General features: G+C 44.0%; 1 protein-coding gene across 1 annotated transcript; it reads right to left on the reverse strand.

Moving 5' to 3' along the window:
- Positions 1–1,408: 1,408 nt before the first annotated feature.
- On the reverse strand, positions 1,409–22,070 carry PRDM1 (PR/SET domain 1; the record flags this gene model as incomplete). The annotated part of the gene is made up of 6 exons (XM_082277064.1): positions 1,409–1,984; positions 2,401–2,529; positions 2,831–3,939; positions 11,773–12,025; positions 15,122–15,241; positions 21,789–22,070. The coding sequence occupies 6 exons, from the start codon at positions 22,068–22,070 to the stop codon at positions 1,409–1,411; spliced, it is 2,469 nt and encodes an 822-aa protein (XP_082133190.1).
- Positions 22,071–23,021: the final 951 nt, after the last annotated feature.

The raw sequence follows: 23,021 nt of genomic DNA on the forward strand, positions 1-23,021 counted from the left end.
CTATAAATATACATGTATTCTTTGCTACACCTCAAACATCACCATATCATCTTTGGGCTTAGCAAAACAAAAAGATAAAAGGACGTGCATTCTATCTTTCCCTGTGCACATTTTGGTTTCTTCTCTAAAGTAGCAAAGCATTTAGGTAAAACAGCATTGTCTGCACCACTGGACACAAGCACTGAGGTAATTGTTGTTCAACAACTTTGCAATGCCCTTTTCTTCTTTAATTAAATTAACCACAAAATGTACAAACACAAATACTGAGAAAAATCTGAGTTGTACAGGAAGGAAGAAAAAAAATTTATGTGCCAGGAAAGGACTTTGTTCCCCACTTCTACCCAAGCAAAGTGGGAGAGAAAAATACAAGTAAAACTGAACCCCTTCTTTCTCAGGGAATCTGACCATCTTTTTTTTTTTTTTATCCCTGGAAGGCTCTGGCCAAAAAACCCAAAATAAAACAAAAATCAGAAGAAAGAAATCTGCCCAAACCCCCTTTTAGGCAGAATATTAATAATATTTGTGTCTTTGCTTTTAAACTGCTTTTGGAAACAAAAGAATGTGAGATTCTATTTTGGAAAAGCCACTTTAAGCTCATGTGTTCCTTTGGTCTTAAAGTTACATGACAATATGTGGGGCTAGAGCTGTTTTCTGAAAACCTGTGGTATTGTCCATGGCAGGTCAGTGTTTGCTGTGCCACATCTGTTCCAGGGAGAGCTGCAGGTAGAAAAATCTTTCTCCTCTCCTCTGAGAGGCAGGAGAAGTTGTTTCTTCCATGCTTGCTGCTACTCTGGGTTGTTGGTTTGGTTTTTTTTTTTTGCTTTTCAATTCCCAGTGGGGTGATTTGCTCATGAAAGTACACAGAATTTTTTTTTCAAACCAACAGATCTAGGATTCTGTATGTCACATGTCCAACTTTGGCAATATGAAAAACCACATTTGTTTAAAAGACATTGGTACATAAAATACATTTACTGAAACCCTAATCTTAGGTTCTTAAAACAGATGTGCAGAAAAAAAATATCTACAAGGAATGGCCATAAAACAAAAAATAAAAACATTTAAAGTAAAAATTACAATGAATTTTTCCAGTCATTGTAAACATTTTCCTAATTATTGCTTTTAGAATGATTAATTGCATAATAAATTATGAAGTACTATCATTGAAAAAATAATTATGGATAGATGATTGTCTCTTAGTAACTGGCGAGGCAATGCACAGTCCTTTGCCCCTTTTTATGCCCTGAGAAAACAGTAACTTTGGAGTTCCTTCTTTCAGCTGGAGAGCGTAGGGAAACTACTGTAAGCCAAGATTGCTTTGCAGCATTGAAACTATGTACAAGCAACTGCTACAGGCACCCTGACTTGCCAAGTCATAAATAAAAAAAAATCACTTTGCCAAAAAGTCTTAAGGGTCCATCGGTTCAATTGTTTCTTGCTTGACCTTTACAGGTAACAGAGGTAGTGGGTGACCGTGAGGCAACTTCATAACTGACATATCTGACGACTCATAAAGGTTGCATCCTGAGGAGATAAGCCCATTTCCCAGGTTCCTCTGTAGAGAGACTTTCAGATTAGCTCCTTCCATTTCCCTCCTGAGCATGGTCAGTATATCCTTCTCCACGATCGACGTTAAGTCGATATTGTCCTCCACTTCTTCCAACTTGTCAGCATTGTCACTGATATCGAACTTCTCGATCTCCTCATTGATTCGGTTCAGGTCCTCCATGGAGAGGCCAGAGGCAGGGGCAACGGGGCAGTTGCCCTTCAGGTGGACCTGGAGGCTGCAGAGGTGAATGTAGCTCTTGTGGCAGTGGATGCATTTATGGGGGCGTTCCCGGGTGTGGAGACGCTTGTGCAGCTTCAGGTGCACAAACTGGGTGAATTTGGCCGGGCAGAGCTTGCACTGGTAAGGCTTCTCTCCAGAGTGGAGCCGCAGGTGGGTTTTGAGATTGCTGGTGCTGCTGAACCGCTTGTGACAAACCTAATGTGGGGGGTGGCAGAGAAACAGTGAGTGAGTGGGAGGCGATTTTATGGTTTAAATCACAGACACCTAGGAGGAGACGGCAGGACGAAGCAGCAGCTTTCTATATCTTCACACTTTCTCACAAAGGGAAAAAAATCCCCACCTTTTTTTATTTAAATATTGCTGAATGTCATTTTGAGTGTGGCTGATGGCAAAACTGTATCAGGCAGATGTTGCTCTAGCAGGCTGCAGGCAATCGTGCTGTCTCACAGATGCTGCTGCACAAGGGCTGGGCCCAGCTGCGGTGTGGATTCTGGCCCTGAGCAGCCAAGGGTTTGTCCCTCAGCCCTCCCTGCACACTGAATGGGGTGTGCAAAGCCCTGCCGTCCCTTTGGCCTCAGAAGGAATCATCTCTCTCTCTGCGCGTTACATACCTGACACTCGTGGGGTTTTTCTCCCGTGTGTACCAGATAGTGCTTCTGGAGGTGAGCCAGCTGTGTGAAGCCCTTATTGCAAGTCTGGCATTTAAATGGTCTCTCTCCGCTGTGTACTCGGAGGTGCACCTAGGGAGAGACAAAGCAATTAACAATTTGCAGTTTCCAGTACTACAACAAAAGTGCTTTCAGATGTTTCCTAAAGTCAGCGGAAGAGTCCCATTGCCAAAATACAATGTTATCTAGTTAATTAGGTGGCGTCAGTATTAAAACACACAACCACGCTTTCTTGCTGGGGGATGCTGTACTAAGCCCAGACGAATAAACAGCCTAACAAGCAAGGGAGGCCTGACCCTGTTTTTCCTCGAAAACCTACAGGGAGAAACCTGAGCCTTCAAAGAAGGCTCCTGTCTTATTCTCCACTGCCTACCTTCAGATTGGAGAGCTGGCCAAAGGTCTTGGAGCAAACATTGCATTCGTACTTGATCTTCCCATTCTGCTTTTTCAGTGGGTATGGGAGGGTTTTGTAACCGGTCACATTCCTCTTACTTTTAATGAGATTCATGGCTTCTTCACCGCCGGTGGCAGCCAACACCACTGAGGTAGGTTTAGGTTGCATTATGTGTTCCGAACTGGCTGCTGTACCAGCGGTGGGGGACCCACTGGTAGGGCTGCATGGCTTGTCCTTCATGCTGGCAGCAGCGCCCGTGATAGAGAAGGCACTGTTGGGTGCTGGTATGAGGAAGTCTCTTGGATGATCAGGCTGCAGCAGTCGACGGCCTCCTTCACTGGGCAATGAGCTGGGGAGCGTGGTAGGGTTCAGCATGTGGTGGGAAAGGCTACCTCCACTGAGCAGGTTGCCATAAAGAGGATACATCCTTGGGAAGAGATTGAAATTGTTGATGCCATTGATATTGTTCAAAGCGCTCAGGTTATTACAGCTCATATTGAATGGAGGTAACAGGAATTTAGGGTAATGGGGATTGTAGGACGGTAGAAAGGCAGGTGAGAGGTGGCCAGGGGGTGCATATCCAGGATAAGACCCCAATCCTTCTGAGCCATATGATCCATTCAAGTAAGGGTATGGCTCTCTGTGCTCTTGGGAAGTAGGTGCCAGAGGCGAAACCGTGACCCCTGGACTACTGTGGGGGCTTGAACTTTTTAAACTTTGGTCTGGGCTGCTCCTCCCGGAAGGACTCGGTGTAGTAGATGCCTGGATGGGCGAGTGAGTAATGTAGCTGGGTCTGTCCATGCCATATGCTAAGGAAGCTTTCAGATAGTCTTCTGGAATGTGAGGTCGGATTGGGTAGACAACCCGAGGGAAGAAACACCTCTCCGGGCTATAGTTCTTATGTAAATCATCCAAGTCTTTTTCTGGAGTAACTGGTGAAATGTTGGTCTGAAAGAAGTCTTTTCCTTTTGGAGGATTGGATTCCATTTTCAGGATTTCTTTCACACTGTGCTCCTTCTTTGGGATGCTTTTCTGATAAAGCTCATCTTTATCAGCGCTGTGCTGCTTTGGATTAACGTGGGTTTGTGCTGAAATACAAAGACAAAGTAATGCTTATTTAGATATGTCACTGGTATTATCTCTTTTCAAAACAAAATCTAACTCCTACAAGTTTAGTGGGAAGGAAGGTCATCTCTCAGAGATGAGCAATCATTCAACTTGCCAGAAAACTAATTTTTGTGTGAAGAAATGCCTGCTGGTATTAAGTGTTAATATAAAGCACTGTTAATTTAGGGGATACGGGCCAGTACATAGAGATCTGATGATGATGCATTTGCAGAGTGCCAGTCTCCACTCTGCAAACTGATTTCACCTTTCTTTCCCCTTAAATTTTCCTGGCTTTGCTGTTGAATGTCTCTTTAAGCAGTATTTCTAATAAATGTGGTAACGAGCATTTGTTCACAATACAGGTTTAACTGAAGGACTTCACAGAACACAAGCTCCCAGAAATGTTCCTCAGTAAAATAACAAGGCATGACAAATCGGGTTTTGCCAAACCGCAGCAGTCACTTCACCAGCCAGTTCAATTACTTACAGTACCAAAAAAACCATGGCTGGCTAGGATGAAAGCCTTCTTCAAAGAGAAGGTATTCTCCATCAGTAAACAGATCATTACTCATTAAATATACTGCTTAGGAACATCTACAACAAAGCAGACTATTTACTGCAGATTTCTGTGGCATTCAGTCTATGCAAAACTCCTCTGCTTACAGCTGTACTTTATAAAAAAATGCTGAAGCAAAGTAAAAGAAAGCAAGACTGGTTGGCTCCAGCTTAAGTTGAAATGTGCTTTTAAAAAAAAAAAAAAGGAAAAAGAAATATGTATTTAGAAGGAAATACAAGCTAGCATGCATTCATCTCAGTTCAGCACATATTCTATTTATTTGTATTCAAAGACCTTGCTATCTGGACATAATACAATCTTAACAGCACACTGAAAGACAAATTCAGTAGAAAAACAAATCTGCCTTTATCTTTGTTACATAATCTTGATTACTTGTAAGATATTTTATTATAGGGGGAAAAACTACAAGAAGGTTTCATAATCTTAGTTAGTGCCAGGCTTTCCCTCAGGAGGTGCAAGCCAACACCAGTAGGTACGTGACTCAAAACCATTGCAGTCCTTTAGAAACATTTCTGCTTCCATGACTGACTGTTCTTACTTCACTATCTGAGGTGAGAAACAGTTATTTCTGATTTTTGGAGGATCATCTGAACCCAGTGAGGAACGCAAGAACAGGCAATGACCACGCAGCTTTCAACACGGATTCTTTGCTTCACTATGCACTACCCTGATGGAATCTATCATTTGGCAACATTACCCTATAAGGCAAAGAAACAGCCATTTATTAAACGTATCCAAGAAAACAGCTGTTTTCAAAGCATGCGCCTACTTACACCAACCCACTTTACAGTAGCATCCTTTCTGAAATGGCATTAGACTAGTAGCAAGCAAATTTAGTTTGAGATTTGTTGGTAGTTTGTGTGTTTTCAAGCTGCAATGAAATGCAACTGAACACAGTTAAATTCAATTAAAATATTTATGATAAAACTTAAGAGTGTTGTACAGCAAGCATGTACACAGATAAGTGCACAGATAGCTTCCCAATTAGTTCTCTCAGTATCTAAAATTTAATCCAGAGCTGTATCAAAAATAAAGTAATAACATATTGTGTTGTCTGGCTTTAAAAAACATCTACTTTCTTTGGTCATTTTGTCTGTAATCCTGGACTGCTAACTCATTCTTTAAATGTCAACCAGATTTTTGGGCATAGCATAGAGGTCCTCCTAGGTCCAAGAAGCTCCACAATGGCACTGTGGATAATATTATCTGTATCTTCTTATCAGCTGCCTTTCACCACAGCAGTGTCTCAGAGCAAACATTCCTGGTGACACTATCAGCATTGGGAAGTATCAAGACCAGGCAGTATTGAAAACTGGACAGGGGGATGAGAAGGAGGACTTGTGAAGCCTTGCAGCAGGAAAAATAAATAAATACCACCTTATCAGGCCCATATCAGTTTCTCAGTGGGGTCTGTCAAGCAGGAAGTTCAAATTGACACTTTTCTCTTTTAAAGAAAAAAAAACCCAGGGGGAGGGGAAGAGGAAGGAGAAATGCTGGTGGTGCTGGAAAAGTGATAGAGAAACTGGGGCCACTTCAGCTGGAGAAACAACTCCGACTGTCACAAGGTTAAACACGAGGGTGGGGATGTACGTGCCTTATGTGCAGGAGCAAGCCCAGGAGTGACAGAAAGGAAGCTCACGCAGAGATCGTAACTTTCTTTGTGCAACAATCCTGTGCTCTCTCTTGACTGACTAAAGATAATTGCTCTTTTCTTCCCTTCTGAATTTTCCCAGTAAAGCTGTCCCTCCTACTAATTTTCATGCATAGACAGAAGTTGTGGTATTTAAAATTTATTTTTCAAGTCTAACTGTGACACTCTTTAGTTTGCAAGCTATCTGTGGTCCATAAATCCCCTCTTGGCTTTTCCCCTATTACCTGGGCACAAGGGACACTTGGGAACACCAGAGAGATCAAAACATAAACAAGTGTGTCAGCACTGTGTAAAATAAGAGAAGGTAATGTCGGGGGCCAAGGAGAGGTTCTTAAGTTTTATACTGAAGGTGGATTTAAACCAGGGCTGAAACTGATTGAGAGGTTTACAGCCTTTCTTGTTGCTCTTAAAGGAGCCATACTTCAAAGTTAAAGAGATATATTTCTTATAAATGGATGTTTTTTCTGAACTTGTGATCCTAGATTTAAGTTTTTACCAATCAGAATGTCTCCCTCTCACTCTTGAAATGCATCTCTCCCCCTGCCCCCATACACACACACACACACACACATATACATACTAAATATAGGCACATACTATTCCAAGATCTGTCTAGTTTCTGTGGTCAGAGAGACACACAGAAAAGAGATTCATGACAAAACAAGAACAGTGCAGCTGCATTTTTAAGTTACTGATCTAAGAAGGGTGGGGGGGGGAAGAAAGAAAAAAACCCCAGACGTGCCTCTTGAGGAGCCTGATCCACTTCTGAGGTCAACAGATTATTTGCTCAGATTTTTTTTTTATCTGCAAACAGATATTTGCTGAGATTAGTGCATGCGTGCAAGAGGAAAAGGGACGAAACTCCTGTTACTTTTAAGTATTAATAAAACTTGAGTGAAGGGGCTGCCTGAAGTCACTCCAATGTGGGTGTTCTAGCTACAGACTGCTGCAGAGCTACAGCCTTTGCTCTTGGTTCTTGTGCTCTGAGCAGTAGCCTGACAAACATTTCATGAAAACAATGATCTGGTTTTTTTTCTAAAAACTTGAAAAACGGTTGTAGGCAGACAGTAATTTCAATAGTAATTTCAGGAGTGAGATGGTACTGAACACTTTGAGTGGTGGAGCTTAATTATGCCGATTCACATTTTTGATCTAAATTAAGCACCTCTTTTGCTAGTAGAAAGAGAACCTCGAAGTTGTGAAGCGGGCAAAACAAAGACTGTTTCCACTCAAAATGAGAACAGAGACCAACATTTAGAAGTACATAATTTGATCATCTGTTTTCTAAATCTGTCCATGGCAGTGTGACATGCCTTTGAAAACTTTTTGCTCAGAGAAGGTCTTTCCGGGAGCCTTCAAATAATTCTCAATATTAAGACAACTTCAGGCCCTGAATTCTGATTTTGTGAAGACAACCTCTCATATCATTTAAAAATAATTTTCCTGAGCCCTTTTGAACATTCCAGGAGGCATTTTTTTAAGCAAGTGCAGATGTTTCCTATCAACCCAAACAGAAAAGCTTCAAAACCAGAAAGTGAAACTGCCCATAAACAAAAGGGAAAGCGAGCGACAGGGCTGAGCTAACGGCCAGCATATCAGGGCCAGCAGGAAGAAAAGAATAAATCGCGTTTAAGAAAAAAAGTGTTAAAAACTTAATCTTCACAGAACTGGAAACATTTTAAATAATGCCTTGTTAAACCTGGTAATGAAACAGAAAGATTGCCAAATATTTTGTAAATAGTCTTCCCCCAACTTGAATTTTTTTCTGAAGCTTGACCAAAAGATGTCACCTGCCTGTACTTGACTGAGGAGACAAACATGACATGAGCAGCAGGAAGTTGCATCATATGATTGCAATATAAGAACATTATTATCAAATAGTCATGTCCTGAGTCAATGCAATGGTTTGGATTTTGTTGGGCTTTTGTTGTATAGGGGTTTTTTTTGTTTGTTTTTGTTTTTTTTGGTTTTTTTTAAACTGTTATCCTCTCCACCCCTCCATCCCAAAATAATCCTCCCATGTTGAGGTAAGAATTAAATTCTAAACTATGTGGAACCACCAAAGCAAATTTCCTCAGTCTTTGCTAAAAAAAAAAAAATCACAGACTAAAAGACAATCTGAAGGAGCGCTTGAATGAGGTTAAGCACATTTAATAAATTACTGATAATTTATTTTTAGCAGAATACAGAAATCTTGTGTCACCATACTTTAAACTATTTTCTGGACAATGGCATCATCTGAAGGTGACATCTCAAATCTTGACAGAAAACATCAGGGGCCTCAAAACAGGCAGGAAGGAGAAGGGGATAATTTGGAATGACACTGAGTTTCCAGCATTGGGATAATGTGGAGTCTTGCCTCTGCCACTGTTGTGCAACTCCTTGCAGGCACTTCAACATCTATCTGAAGTTATGTAGCTCCACTCAGAGCTAATCACAGCTGTGAAGGTAGGTGTGTGCTCCAGCGTCCGAACGACTGGGTCAAAGGCCCCAATCCAGGAAAACACAGAGGACAGGGTTAAACCCACAACTAAGTACATGCCTAATTGCTGTCTTGCATCTGGATGCTTTCCTTCTGTGGCACAAATGAACTAATGCTAGGGAAGTTACCTTTAATTTGAAAGTTTGCTGTTACAGAGGCAAGTAGATGTTACATGTGGGTGTGTAAATACATTTATGCTCTAAAGTGGTAGTTCTCTCATTTTTGAGGCCACTAATTACAGGAAATAAAGCCAGAGAAATTCCCTGATACATTTTTCCCCGGAGGCCCATCCTGCTCTGGTACTTAAAGAGGAACTGAGGTGCTGAACTCTAAGGCTGTGATCCCCAAACCCTTGAGGCACTTAAAGCAGCTGCCTATATTTTAAGTTGGCAAGACTGGAAGGTCTCTGTAGGTGTGTGTCCCAGGTGGCCTCTCCTGTGCTGGGCTGGGCAGGCAGCCAAGGTGGAACTCTTCTAAAGCCTCCCACAGGCACCAGTGAGCACTGCACGCCCAAGACACAGTGAAGGGAGAGATCTGGGTGCAACACATCACAGCCACTGGCAGCCTCCCGCCCACACCAGTGTGTATCCCATGGGAGGAGGCCCTGACTTCAGCATGCCTCTTGGGACCTGGACTCCAACTTTCCCTCCCTCCTCCTCAGTGGGTGCCAAAACCAGCAGCCATGAGCTGTGAGAGGTGGTGATGCTCCCCTGCCCCTCTGAGGGAAGCCATACCACTTTGAATACCAAATTATTAACAATCCATTTGGCTGGAAAGGACTCAACTGACTTCCTAGCAGGTGGGGGATCCCCTCAAGCAAGACTGTTTTGATGGGCCAAAGCCCTACATCTGTAGCAGGTGCAGGGTGCCAGTGAACTGGAGACAAACCCTCTGTGCTTTACTCATGGATGAATGCAGTGCCAGGGTACCTTGGCCAGGCTTTGTGACAGAGAGAGAGGCTGGAGAGGCAGCACAATGCTCTCTAATTTTAGATTTAACTAGTGGCCTGGGAGAAAGGAGCAGAAGAAAGCTAAACAGTACTGGCATTCATGGTAAACTCATCTGGTTCCAGTACTAATGCTGGAAAAACCACCCCTGCTTGCACCATTGCTGCAGGGACTTTGGCAAATAAGGATCTTTGGGAGACTTCTGGATTTTTCTTCCACACTTTTCAAAAGGTTAACTTAAGAAAACCTCAACCCTTATGGTACGTGTAGGGTTTTTGGCCCAGCTGCAGGCTTTAGGCCTGAATGTGCTGGTCACAAGAATGAGGGAAAAGAAAAAAATGTGTGAAAATTTTTTCTCATTTTCTGAACTGCTATTTTCTTTAGGTGGAAGGAGCTAACATAAAATTTCTAAATGGTTTAAATATAATTATCTTAAAAAAGAAAAATGTCTGTTTCAACCTCAGCATCTGGAAAAACTGCAAATGTTAAGGCTGAACTACAAAATTGTGGCTCAAGTTCCCATTTCTTTAAATCCTTGTATTGAGCCTACTGCTTTTACTAAAATCAGTTATTCTGCCATGTCCAGACACCCTTAGTTTTGACCTGATTAAGAGTAACTGGACAGAGTAAGAAACACTTTACAAATACATTCATTGCTACATCTGCAAGGAAGCCTAAGGTGCCAGCAGATGCAGGAAACCGATCCTGCGTTTGTGTGTCCTCCTAGCTAGTGGCCAAAAGTGCCTGACCAGATCTTAGCAAACTCCTCATCCACCAGAGCCCTACAGGCTGTTGTCTCATCTCACCTGCAGGTCTTACTGAAAAGCCAACAGTTCATCATATCAGGAAATAAAACTGCACAGAGAGTGGCGAGATGACATATGTGCAAAGATGACAGAATCAGTGAGATCGTTTTTGAACAGAGAATATAGCTGCGTAAGACATTCCCTCCCTCTCTTCCCTCTGTCATTAAGAGACAACAGGTTTTCTTCTATTAATTTGTAGGAAAAGACAAAAAACTAGGGAAAGGGTGACACCCACAGAGGACAGATGTACTTTTGATTAATCTGAATGTGTGATATCATTTTTGTAATATGGGATGACAATTCTAATGATCCCCAAAGTAACAATGATATTTTTTAACCCATTCCTTGTTGCCAAATAAACATAAATAGTTCTTTATATTAAAAAAAAAAATCCTGCTTGCAGTTTGTCCTTCAAGTTTCAGTGTAGTCACTGGCAGAAGGACAAAAGAATACTCTGCTCTATCTTAGAGCAGCAGCAGGGGAAGCAGCCTAAGAGTCCACTGAGAAGTCAGCAAGAATCTTTCCTTCTCTAGAAGGGGCTCTGGGTGAGGTATCAGGCAGTGATTAAGTGAGAAGTAAAGCACCAAGGCTGGAGATCATCAGAAATCACAGAGGAACACAAACTCCTGGAAACACCTCTTCCCTCTGCTACCAGTGCTATTATTTTTGAACAGAAAATGAAAGCTGCAATACAAAGCCAAGAAATGGGGACAAAGTACACTGACCTTAAAACATAAGTAACCAGATGAGAAGACCACAGGAGGTTTGGTCCCATTAGATAAATACGTGTAGATGCAAGGCTCAAAGTGCATTATGCAGTAAACATGTATTTTGTCAGACACCTAGACAGAGTCATGGCACATTGCCACTTCCTGGTACAGTGAGGGCAGCCCTTTGGGAGCATGACTGGACAGCCCAGCCTTTAGTATATGCTACCAAAGCAGACTTTTGCTCAACACACTGTGAGATCTGAAATTGGAAAGTCTGAGAGTGAACCAACAGCTATGGTTAGGAAGACAGAGGTCAGGTTGTCTGTCCAGAATTTCACCAGATAAGACTCAGAGTGTAAACAAGCAACTGCTCTGATTTTATAACCTCTTTCCATTTGAACAGGCACAGAGTCTTGTGTTGGGTTTTTAATTCCCCTTTTTAACATTCTCTTGTGTTGGGCTTTTTAATTCCCCTTTTTAACATTCTCTTGTGTTGGGTTTTTTAATTCCCCTTTTCCACTCCAAGCTACCTCCTGTGACACAACAGATGATGCAGCTGTGTAATTATACAACTTATTATTAGATCGTATAGGCAGAAGAGACATTACTAGCATTCCTTGTTTATACTGTAATGCACTTACTGAGGTTCATCATTGTCAGCTCTCTGGAGGAGGGATAGTGCAGCCTCTCTGCAAAGTCTCGGCAATACCACACAAGCAGCTCTTGGTTGGCAGGGATGGGCTTGATGGTATAGAAGTAGATGTTCATTCCATTCTGACAAGCAGCCAAATTCTGCTCCTGAACAGAGTAGCCGGGGTTTACATAACGCATCCAGTTGCTCTTGTCCTCGTTAAATCCATCAATGAAGTGGTGAAGTTCACCACTTGAGTAGATCTGGAATAGAGAGGAAGTGCTTATGAATATATATAAATATATATATAGGCACAGTACGCAACACGTATGCACAGAGTCCAGAGGGGAAAAATGATAAGCTCCCCTTTTTTTTTTTTTTTTTTTAAAGAGCATATATTACTGAAGTAAAGAGTTCAAGCTGTGTTCCTGCCTTTCCAACTATGACATCCTCTGATTTAAGAAGGTATTCAAAGGCAAGTTCACAGTCACCTTTTCCATTTCATCTTAGCCTATGTCTCAGCTTGGGAAAACAAGACCCAAAATCTGAAACGCAGAGTACTCTCCCTGTGTGAACAGTCTACCTTAGAGTCCTTTTCCTGATTCTCTGATCAACAAGTGGGTGATGCTGATGACTGCAGGTCTGAGTGCATGCTTGCATTAATGCTTTGAGTCACCTGTGTATAAGACTGGCTGGCTACACTACGTCAGAATCCTTCTCACCTCTTTCTATGGCCTCTGTACTTGCAGTTTCCTACCACCTCCACCCAAGGTTTAAACTATGCAAACATTCTCCACCCCCCCAGAGTCCTAAAGCAACACTTGCTCATAGTTGAACTGTAACCCTTTTGTAGGAAGGCTGGGTGAGGCAAAGATGAAATTCACCTGCCATAACTGAAGGAAGACCTGGAGAGGGGTTAACCCATGAAAAGTCATTTTTTCTGCCAAGGGACATGTTCTGACTTGCCCACGGAGGGGCAAGAAAACATGAATATGAAAACTGCTCAGCGGTTTCGGGGGAAAGAAGTTCCCATCATTGACAGAAGCTACTGTTTCTCGAAATGGTAAGAATAAGAGAATTATTTTTAAAAAGTCAAGAGAAATCCAGGAAACATGCTTGTTAAAAACTCACTGCTTACTCTCAAGGGGAACTAGTTCCGTGCTGGATGAAATGACCAGGCAAAAGCCAGACCTTGAAGTGGGAGCAGCTTGCACCAGCAATGCACCGCGCTGAGCAGGAAATGCCTTTCCAAAGGGGAGACAGAGCTTATCTCATAGGGAAAACACTCCACAGGATGTTGCTGCCCGTGTGCCCTCACCACTCTCGCAGCTCCCTGGCCGGGCAGCGCCCTCCGGCCGGCCGGGACCCTCCTATGCTCCCCGAAGCCCGGCGGGCAGAGAGGCGAGGCGGCCTGGCCCTTTAACGCGGGCCGTAAACACCAGAATCACTTTCTTTAAGAGTAACTTCCTGTAAACTGAGAAGGGGGAAATACATGTGGCCTCATCAAAGCGGCTTGCGAGAGATTTTGCGGTGTGTTTGTTATGAGAAAATGGAAGGGAGCCGGGCGAGTTGTGCTGCATCAAGAGGAGCCTTCGGGTTTCTCTGCTCACCCCGGCTCGCAAACTTCCAGGAACGCGGGGCTCTGGCGCTTGACGCCTGCCACCACTTCCCAAACCAGCCCTCCACCGCTCCCACGTCAGGGCCACAGCTCCGACTCTCCGGCAGAGGCACCCACCAGGCTCCCACCTATTCTCGGGAAGGCGCGACCAGATGTGCTGAGTCACGGCGCGGTTCCCAGAAATGACGCGGGCCCGGGCGGCCCCGCTCCCCTGGCGCGGGCAGGGCGCAGGCAGCGTCCCCGGGCGCCTGGCAGATGTTCCCGCTCCTGCCAGCGAGCCCGGGATGCCTTTAATAACATGTGGGGAGTTATCTCCCACGTGTTATTATTTCCTTTGCATATGCTAGCCTGTGTCAGACCCCTAGGAAGGAATTAATTTTCAGTGCAGCAGTCTGTCTTGAACGAATCAAGAGATTATAACAGGGAATTTAATGATGCCTAGATGGTTCCTAGGATATTATTTCTGAGGATCTCTCTGCATTAAGGCTTAAAATCACATCGTAAGAATGATGTCATCTTTCTCACTGCAATGTAGGAATGAAGTCCTGCAAGATGGTTAGCAGCCCCTCTTCCCTGTGTCTTCTCTATTATGAACAACTGGTGGGGCTAGGGTCAGCATACTGGTCTCTTCCTATACTGGACACAAACTCCCTAAAAGTTCAGCAAAAAGAAACATTTTGTGGCCTTATTAATGTGAAAACAGTTGCCTGCTGTGTAAAAATGCACATGCAAATAACTGCCTGTGCAATGCTGTATTACGTCGTACAAAGACGATCTGAGAAAACCAAAATGATTCAATTAGGTAGGAAGAAAGGGGTGTGGGGAATGCTGGTGCGTGCCCTGGGTTTCACCTGGATATGAGGTTGGGATATTACTAAGGCAGGCAGGCACCTGAGCGTAGAGGCTTGGACACAGTCCCAAATCCACGGAATTAGACACAACCTACATGGCTAGAAGGCAGCAAAACAAATCCATGGAATGAGATGGGGCTGAAAGAATGTTCTCTAACAATTAATAATGTGTCTGTAAGGAAAATGAGGATTATGTCAGCTGATAAACTGGAAGCATATTCCCCAGCACAGACTGCCCAAGCCAAAATATATTGGCTGCTGCTCCCTTCCAGTTTATGCTATGGAGTACAAATTAGGCACCACCTCTGGTGTTTGTCTCTTTTCCCTTTGCTAAGATCCATGAGCTGTTCTTTTAACAATTCTGAGGAGGCCTAGAGAAATTTATTACTTGAATGATATACACTGAAGACTACCACTACTGTGTTACAGCAGTTCTATACAAGACCTAGGAAAGAATGTCACAAAATGTATCATAATTCCAGAGTGAAAGCTTATGCAGTACTTTCACAGCTTCTTCATAGTGGGAAAAAACAAGGACGTGATACTTGCATAAATCAGAATGACTTCCCGCTATGAAGAAATGCAAAATAACCTTCGCCCTTACAGCAAGCAGCACAACTATTTCTGTACAGAATCAAGCACCGATACATTTTAGAAGACAGAGCCAGGAAGGGCTGTGCATCTCCACTGCTCTCTCCACCCACACAGTCCCTACATCCAAGATAGCCAGGCTTTTACTCGGCTTAATTCACCCACTGGCCCTGTTTGTGCCTGGCCACATACAGAGGTTGTTCCCTGCATCATGCAGCAGGAAGTGACCCAGCTTCTCAGCCGTACTCATTTAGTGATCTGCTTACTGCAACAACGTGGTGATGCTTTTTCCTGCTTACCCGCCAAAAGTATTTTCTGTTCGCATTCTTGGGAACCGTATCACTGGTATAGATCTCTCCTACCAGGGGTCCAAAGCGTGTTCCTTTTGGGATGTACTCTTTGCTTATAACTCCAGTGACCTACAAGAAGACCAGCACAGGATCAGTCCATTGCCAGTAGAAAATGAGAAGTTTCCCTCTTCTCCCCTGTCCCCCAAATGTAACACGGTAAAGCAATCAGTGCAAGAATTTTTTTGTGACAGGTCAGCAAAACAGAAATAAATAAATGAACAATCGTGTCGGTTACAATACAACCAGCTTTGTTAGGTACTAACATTTTCCTAAGACATATGGAAGTTAATGATGAATACCACCTTAAAAATGTGCTTTTTGGAAATACATTTACAAGAAGAAACAGGAAGCAAAATGTACAGAGACTGTCAAATATCTTCAGAAGTTATTTTTCCTATCAAAGGCAACCCCCAAAAGTCTAGTTCCAGCAAACAAAAATATGCAGTATCTATCAATCACTTCACTGCTACAGAGCTTGCTTTTCTAATATGTTAGAAACTGGAATGACTGCTCCTCCAGATCAAAATGAAACCACCCTCCACCCCCCTCCATTCTTCAGTCTATAGCTGCCCTAAAGTAGCTAAAAGGAGAACACAAAAAAAAAAAAAAAGGACAACCTTCAGTTCTCTTACCAGCATACAGTGGCATACTAAAGAGAATATGAAGTGACTCTGGGACATGTACTCACAGGTCACCTTCTTGTATAAAAAGGAATCATCAGTTCCGGTAACATATATCAAGTGGGTTTGGTCAAAAAAGGTGTAAGGGTTTTGTAGAAAATGCTCCACTATGCTAGGTCTAAGAAATGTACTCTGGTTGTTCAGCTTCCTTCTTGACAGTAATTATACCAAAAAAAGTCACTGACCACAAATCAGGAAGCAATTCATCATTATTCAGAAGAACGTGCCTTGGAGTAACCCTTTGCAAAACACTGCTGAGTTATTGGTTTTGTCTCTCTGCTTCTCACCGATTTTCTTAAATTTAATGTATCCAAACAATGTTAGAAAACCAACAATTTTGTAAACCAAAAACCCCAAGCCTTTGCAAGATTGATCCTGCTGCTCAGATGGTGGGAAAAAAAAGAAGGTAAAAAGCCCATTAATTTGGTATTATAACCAAATATATTATAAACTGTCATGGCAAAATGTATTAAACTTATCCCCTTCACACATCTTGCCACTTGTCTTTTTGCTTGCCAGGATTTCAGAACAAGACAGGAACACCAGCAGTAGTTGAGGAAGACTGAGAGCTGGGATTACTGTTGTCTGTACCCCACAAGGAATCAATGTCCTTACCAAAGCAGATTAGCACTCATCAGACTCTACAGATAGCTCACTTCAGTGAGCTTTTCTATTTCTTTTAACAGTCCTTCTCAGCAAAGGGTGGTAAAAACCCTGGACTGTACGTAGACAGCACTTCACAAATTAGCTAAGCCTTCTGATTTTCTCATGCTACATTTTCTTACATTGTACGATCCTTAATGTGTAAGTGAGAGGCAGACATAAATCCTTGCCTGTGTACTGGTCAAGATTAAAACTCCCAGTAAAAAATGAACACCTAGCATAACTGACATGTTAAATGTCAAAATAAAGGGGACAAATAACAGCCATGAATTCAAGAAATCACCTGGAAACAGATTGGTGGGTGTACGTGGTGGCTGTTTGTACTCGTTTGCATTTTAACATGTGTTTTCAAGCACACTACAAAGAAAAAAAATTAAAACATCAACAGGAGAGGTAGTTAAATGCTTCATTGATCTGTGCATCTGGACTGAAGAGAGAGAAGAGGGACTTCCAGAAATTTTCCTATACCTATCATATGCTGAAACAAGCTCAGTGGCTCAGTTTTATTTTTGTCTTGCTTATACATGTCTCATAGAGAGCTGAAAAAGGCAGATGTTCTTCTCATTTTCCTTATATATCTTCATTTACATCCATCTGCCCTCTCAAGAAAAGTTCACAACCAAGCTACAAGCACACCCTACCAGTTTTACTGCATGATAGCTTGATATTTTTCATGGTTTTAAAAATATCTTGGCCCTAATTAAAACGACTAATGAAATTCTCAGAATCTCTAGAAATCACTCCTTGAACTAGTCAACTTGAAACAGTCTCTGACACAGCAGATACTTTTTGATATCCACCTTACAGACAGCATTTGTATTCAGCTATGCCAGGGGAGAAGCAAAAATGATTTCTCACCCTGTACCCATCAGAATTTGGCAGAAGAGATTCTGCACATCTGTGTGTGCCAACGCTGAAGCTTTGCTAAACCAGGCTATAAAGCTGTCCAGACGACTTTTAGCTGACGGTAGCTCTCTGGTCAGCAATTCTCGGCCTCCACTGTTCCCTCACAAGCTCAGCTGATGAGGTCGAGGAGGGGCACCTGCCAGCAGAAGGGTGCCAGCAGTGCCAAGGCAGCCTGGCTCCAGGCTGCCGGCAACCCCCCTGCCGCAGCCAAAAGGGGCTCCTGCCCCGCCGCAGCTTAGCAGGGGCGGCTCAAGAGAAGGAAGCAGGGAGCTGCCGAGGGCTGGCCGGTAGGACAGCGGCGGAGCTCCGGGTCCGGAGCCGGGGGTGAGCCGCCCCCGGGCTGCCGGAAGGCTGTGCCAGAGCGGCACTTCGGGGCTCTGTCCGCCAGGTGTCCTCCAGCGCGCCGCTCCGCTCGGCGCGGAGCCCTTCCCGGGAGCCGCGGGGAGCCCGGCGCGGGCGCTCCCCAGAAGCGGAGCCCTTCTGCTGCCGCCGCCGCCCGGGCGCTGCCTGCGGGGCCCGCACCGCGCCGCACGGCAGCCACTGCTGCCCCCGCTAGTTCCTCTCCACAGGCGCTTACCCCCTCTCCTTTCAAAGCTCCCGGCACTCCGCCGCGTCCGTCCTCTCAGTGCAACAGCATTTCCAGCAGGAAGGTGCAGCCCGGCGTCAGCCGGAGCCCGCTGCCCCCTGCCCGAGCGGGGCCGGCTGCGAGCGGCGCTCGGGCGCGCCGGCGGGGACAGCGCGGCCGCCGGCGGGGCGGCCCGGCGGGGGGAGCGCGGGCCCGGCGGCAGCCCGGGACGGCGGCCCTGGAACTGACCAGGGTCCTAATGCGGCGCCGGGGGCCGGGCACGCCTGGGGCCCTCCAGGCCCGGTCAGCACATCCCGGCCTGCCCGCGGCCCCTGGGCATGTGGCGGATGGGCTCCGGTCCCAGTTTGATCTGAGATGGAGCTTTGGAAGATCAACGCTCCTGCATCTTTGTTTGGGGAGAGGGCACTGAAGTAAACAACGACTCCTGCTAAATCTGCAAGGGGAGGGTATTTTGCAATGGGACCACTAAACTGCTTTAGAAAACCAAAACACCGAACAAATTCTTATTGGCTTCATTAAAACAACAGTATTCTCCACACGCAAACAGGGTGGGCCATCGTGTGTCCTGGAATAACATTGATTTTATTTTTTTTTTAGCTATTAGTCCTACAGTTATGTAATTTTTACCCCTTTGTTCAGTAACCAGTTTTCTAAAAGTGATGCCACAAAACAGAATGCTTTCAGATGGCTTCCTCGGCGACCGCACAAAAAATAAATAAAAGCAATAGGGGAGAGCAAGTGTCTGAGGTCACTGAGGCACAGTTCGTAACAGCTCAAAATCACTGCTTTCACCAAAATCACTGATTCAGGGTCTGTCTCTAATAAATGGCCTTATCAGATATATGCAACAGTAATGGGTGTTTGGCCAAGATATGTTTTCCTCTGCCGAAGCTCACGGACCAGGATGAGACACTAGTAATATTCAAGACAGCAGAGCAACTGTCACTTTATATCAAGAAGGGCTGTTTGGACTTTAAACACCAAGACCAAAGGGAAGATTACTGAAAAAAATGTTTTTAAATGTCTGCATGAAAAGATCATTCACATATGGCCTTCTAAGCATAAGCCTGACACCACATTTCATCATTTTTTGACAATTGCCAAAACTGGGGGAAAGGATAAATAATTCACACATAGAAATAAATAAATGACTTTATGTAAATCTAACAGCCTAAAATGTTATGAGCAGTAGTAATTAATTTTTCTAAATGCTGACACATTCTGTGAACTCACAACAAAAAACGTATTCTTCAGAAAAGTCCCTGATCAAGATCCAAGAATAAACAAGAGTATGATGACGTGTCATGGGCTCCCTTGCAAATTGCATAAACCTTTAAAGAGGAGCTCCATAAAGCATGCAAGGAGAAGATACAGAAAAAGCAGCACTCCCCAAATAGCTGTGGCCGTACTTGCTCCCTCCTAAGCAGGCATGCAGTACTTTTCCTGCTCCTGCCGGAGATACAATACTAATTGTGACAGCACCAGGATTTCATGATCTAATCATGACAGTATCAGCATTTCACAAGCAATATATATGTTTTTTTGACAATAAACTGACTCAGCATTTAAAACTCAACCAGATGAAGCCACAGCTCTCCCCAAAGTTAACAATGAAGACAGCTCACATCTGAAACCCACTGGCAAACATGCACGCATGCATCCCCCGAAGTCTTACCTCATCCTTTTGCAAGTGATAAAAACCCACCCTACTGAGCTGTCAGGACTCCAGTGGTTTTCCATGAGGTCAAAACCAGAATCAGGCTCCCTCACTGACCCACAAACAGCAACTTGCAAAAGTAATACATGTACCCAGTCCTGACCCCACTAAACAAAATCACACTCAGAAGGCAAACAAAAAAAATAGTGTTTCATGTCAGAAGTTGCTAGCACACAAGCAGATCATGCCATTTACAGCTACTTCACCCTGTGGATTAGCAGCAAATGAGAGACCTGTCCATACATTCACCAGAGTGTAGCCTTCACAGAAGGTGGGCAAAAGAGCACATATCGGCCCTTTCTTTCAAGAGCTACCTTAAAGAGAGTCAGGGTTTAAAAGCTCCTATTGCTCCTAAGGGTAGGTGCAATTCAGCACAAATGAAAGACCGGGGGGAGCTTTGGAGAACAAAAGGAGGATGTCCTATATTCAGACTCCCACTAGCAGGGAGCTGCACGGGTCACATTTTACAAGAAAGAACCAGAAATCTTTCAACAACTTCTCTCTCCCCCCACCTCTTATACAGAGATGGCAGCAATCCTTCTGATTCACTGACCTGAACTAGAGAATAAGGAAATTACACCTCGGTGTTTCCAAACACAGTGTTGGAAATTTTGAAAGCTCTTTGGATGTCTCCAGCCGCAGCAGCAGGACTCGACAGGGGCAGAGAGAGCAAGCAGCCTCAGCAGCCAATCAGTCATCAGCCGGCTGCCAAGGACTGACCGGAGCTGTCACACTGTAAGCTCATCCTTCAACCAAGAAATCCTCCTGTATTCCATGGCAGAGTCACAGCTTTATTTCCCTCTTCATGCCAAACTAATACCTATCTAACAATGCAATAACACAAAACCAGGTTTCACACTTTTTTTCTGGAGCATGACCTTTCTCTGCCAAAGTTTGGCAGGGCAGGGCAGATGGGAAGAGAAGAGTGACTTTAAGGAGAATTTAGCTTTAACCTCTTACCAAACCTACTTGGCACTCTATTAGGCACTGCCAAGCTAAATTCTGTGGTGTCAACACCCTTCAGCTGGGGGTCTGGCCCTACTTCTGTGCACAGGATTAAACAAGTACCTGCTCTGGAAGGAAATATTTGATAGGCATGGATGAGTGTACCTCTTCTTTTCAGCTCTGTGGTCAGTATGCTTAGCCAAAGCAGAAGCACAGGTAATAGTTGCTATACCACAAGTCTCAGCACAGGGAGAAATGAAGGGTTGTCCCCTGGGTTGTTACACTACCGAACATCACACCTAGCTATAATAGCTACTCTATACGAAGGAGTAAACACAAAACCAAATTGCTCATCCAGGCTCATTTCTTTCCAGCCCTTCTGAAACAACAACAAAGAATGTACCCACTCCAGGGACAAGGATAGGACAGACTCGCACAGCTAGCTACCAGTGAAGATACTGTCCCAGATAAACAAAAGTTAATTTAAGCTACGGCCGCCCTTCTGTCAAGCTTGCTACAGTTCTACCATTACTTCCTTAACCGACATGCCAGAGAGTTTTTAAGAATTTAGGAAGTCGGGAATACAACAAGCTCACGAAAAGAATAAAGCAATTTCATAACCAAAGGGAAAACAAAAAGAAATAATTAAACACATTTCCAGGAATTTGTTTTTGTTTTTTTTTCCCTTTACTTTTTTAAAGCTATTTATTGGACAACCGAGGCACTTTAATCTCTGAGCCAGAGGCAATGAATGGTCCTGGCAAACAGCAGCCTAGAAATTGGCACAAAGAACTACCCCACAGTTTAAATACGCTTATTCAGATGCTGTTCAAATTGTGTGAAAATTTAACTGTTTGCGAATTGGTACAGAAGCAGTTTCAGGGATAGGTTGGCTGCAATTTTCAGTGGAAATATTACACAACAGATGACCAGCACACAGTTTCTTAAAAGAGTTATTAGGGTCCCATATTAAAAGCCAGCAGGCAGCATTTGTTGTTGTTGGTAGGGTGTGTGTGTGTGTGTATGCTAAAGAATCAAAGACAGGGTGAGCACACGCTTTCCAAAGCGCTGTGATTTGGCTTGTCTGACTCCAACCTTCCCCAGAGCACTGCCGCTTACCTCTTTGCAGTTAGATGCATATTTGAAAGTCAAGTTCCTTGGCAAGGAAGCCTCTGCCTGAGTTAGGGTGCCTCCATCGGCACTGGGATCCAGCGGGTGATCATTTACAATATATGTGCACTTCTCTTCAAAATCAGCCTCTGTCCACAGAGTCATGTCAGCATCCTCCATGTCCATTTTCATTGTCCACTCTCTCCCTTTCACCAGATTCTTGAAACTCACAGCGTCCGAGCTACACTGTGTAGCAGCCTGGAAAAAAAGAAAACAGCCTTTAATCCTCATTGTCCTTCAGTGTTGTGGTTTCCGTTGATACAGTGTGACTAATACAGTAGTCTGTGACACTTTAAAAGCGTATGCAGGATAGTTGGTACAGTTGAGTAATAGCCAAAAAGCAGTGTAAACGAAGCTGCTCTGACTGAAGCAGCACTTTAAAATGCCAGCCTCGGTAGTAATGAGGGAACAAAAACAAAGAGGAGAAAATCCCTAGGCTGTGACAACAACTTTACCTTTTTCAGACCCTTTCCTTAATGCTTCAGAGAGAAAAGAATATTCCGTGCTGAAGAAAATGTGGGGTCATGGCCGCAAGACCACTTAGTCGCCTGTGGAAAAGCTGCCTCAGAAAAGTGTCACACAAACAAGGAGAGGAAGAGGAAAGGAACTGCTGTCTGCGTCTGAATGAAGCTAAAAATGGAAAGCGCATGTTGGAAGAGCGGAACCCAGCCTTGCCTCTTCCAAATGGGGAAGCCTGAACTTTCCCACCGGCTTTCAACACACAAACAACTTTCAAAACAACCTGGCCCCCCCGCCTCCTCCTGACGTCCCCTTATCCTTTGGCATGGAAGGCTGAGAAAGCCGACATCCTGCCAGCATCACTGTAGCAGCAGCAGCCCTGCACAAAGCACTGAAACGTGTTCTTGGGGGTCAAACCAAAAAAGAAGCAGGGGAAATAAATAAAATATTTTTTTAAAAAGTTGATCTATCCCTTTTGATTTTGATGGTACCTCCTAGAATTAGTATCTCAAAGCAGTGGATATGAGCCTAGAAGGACAATTCCAGCAAGTCCTTCAGCCACTCTGTCTGTTCAGGACAGAAGCACTGTTATCAAACCTATCCTCGAACAGGTATTAGGGTCACGCTCTTTCCATAACGTTCATGAGGAACCAAAATCTGTGCCTATGCCGGTAGTTGAGAATGACGCTCAATCCGGCGTAAAATCCCCTCATTTTTCCTTTT

Source organism: Coloeus monedula, assembly GCF_965178545.1.
Source record: "Coloeus monedula genome assembly, chromosome: 2".
Taxonomy (NCBI): domain Eukaryota; kingdom Metazoa; phylum Chordata; class Aves; order Passeriformes; family Corvidae; genus Coloeus; species Coloeus monedula.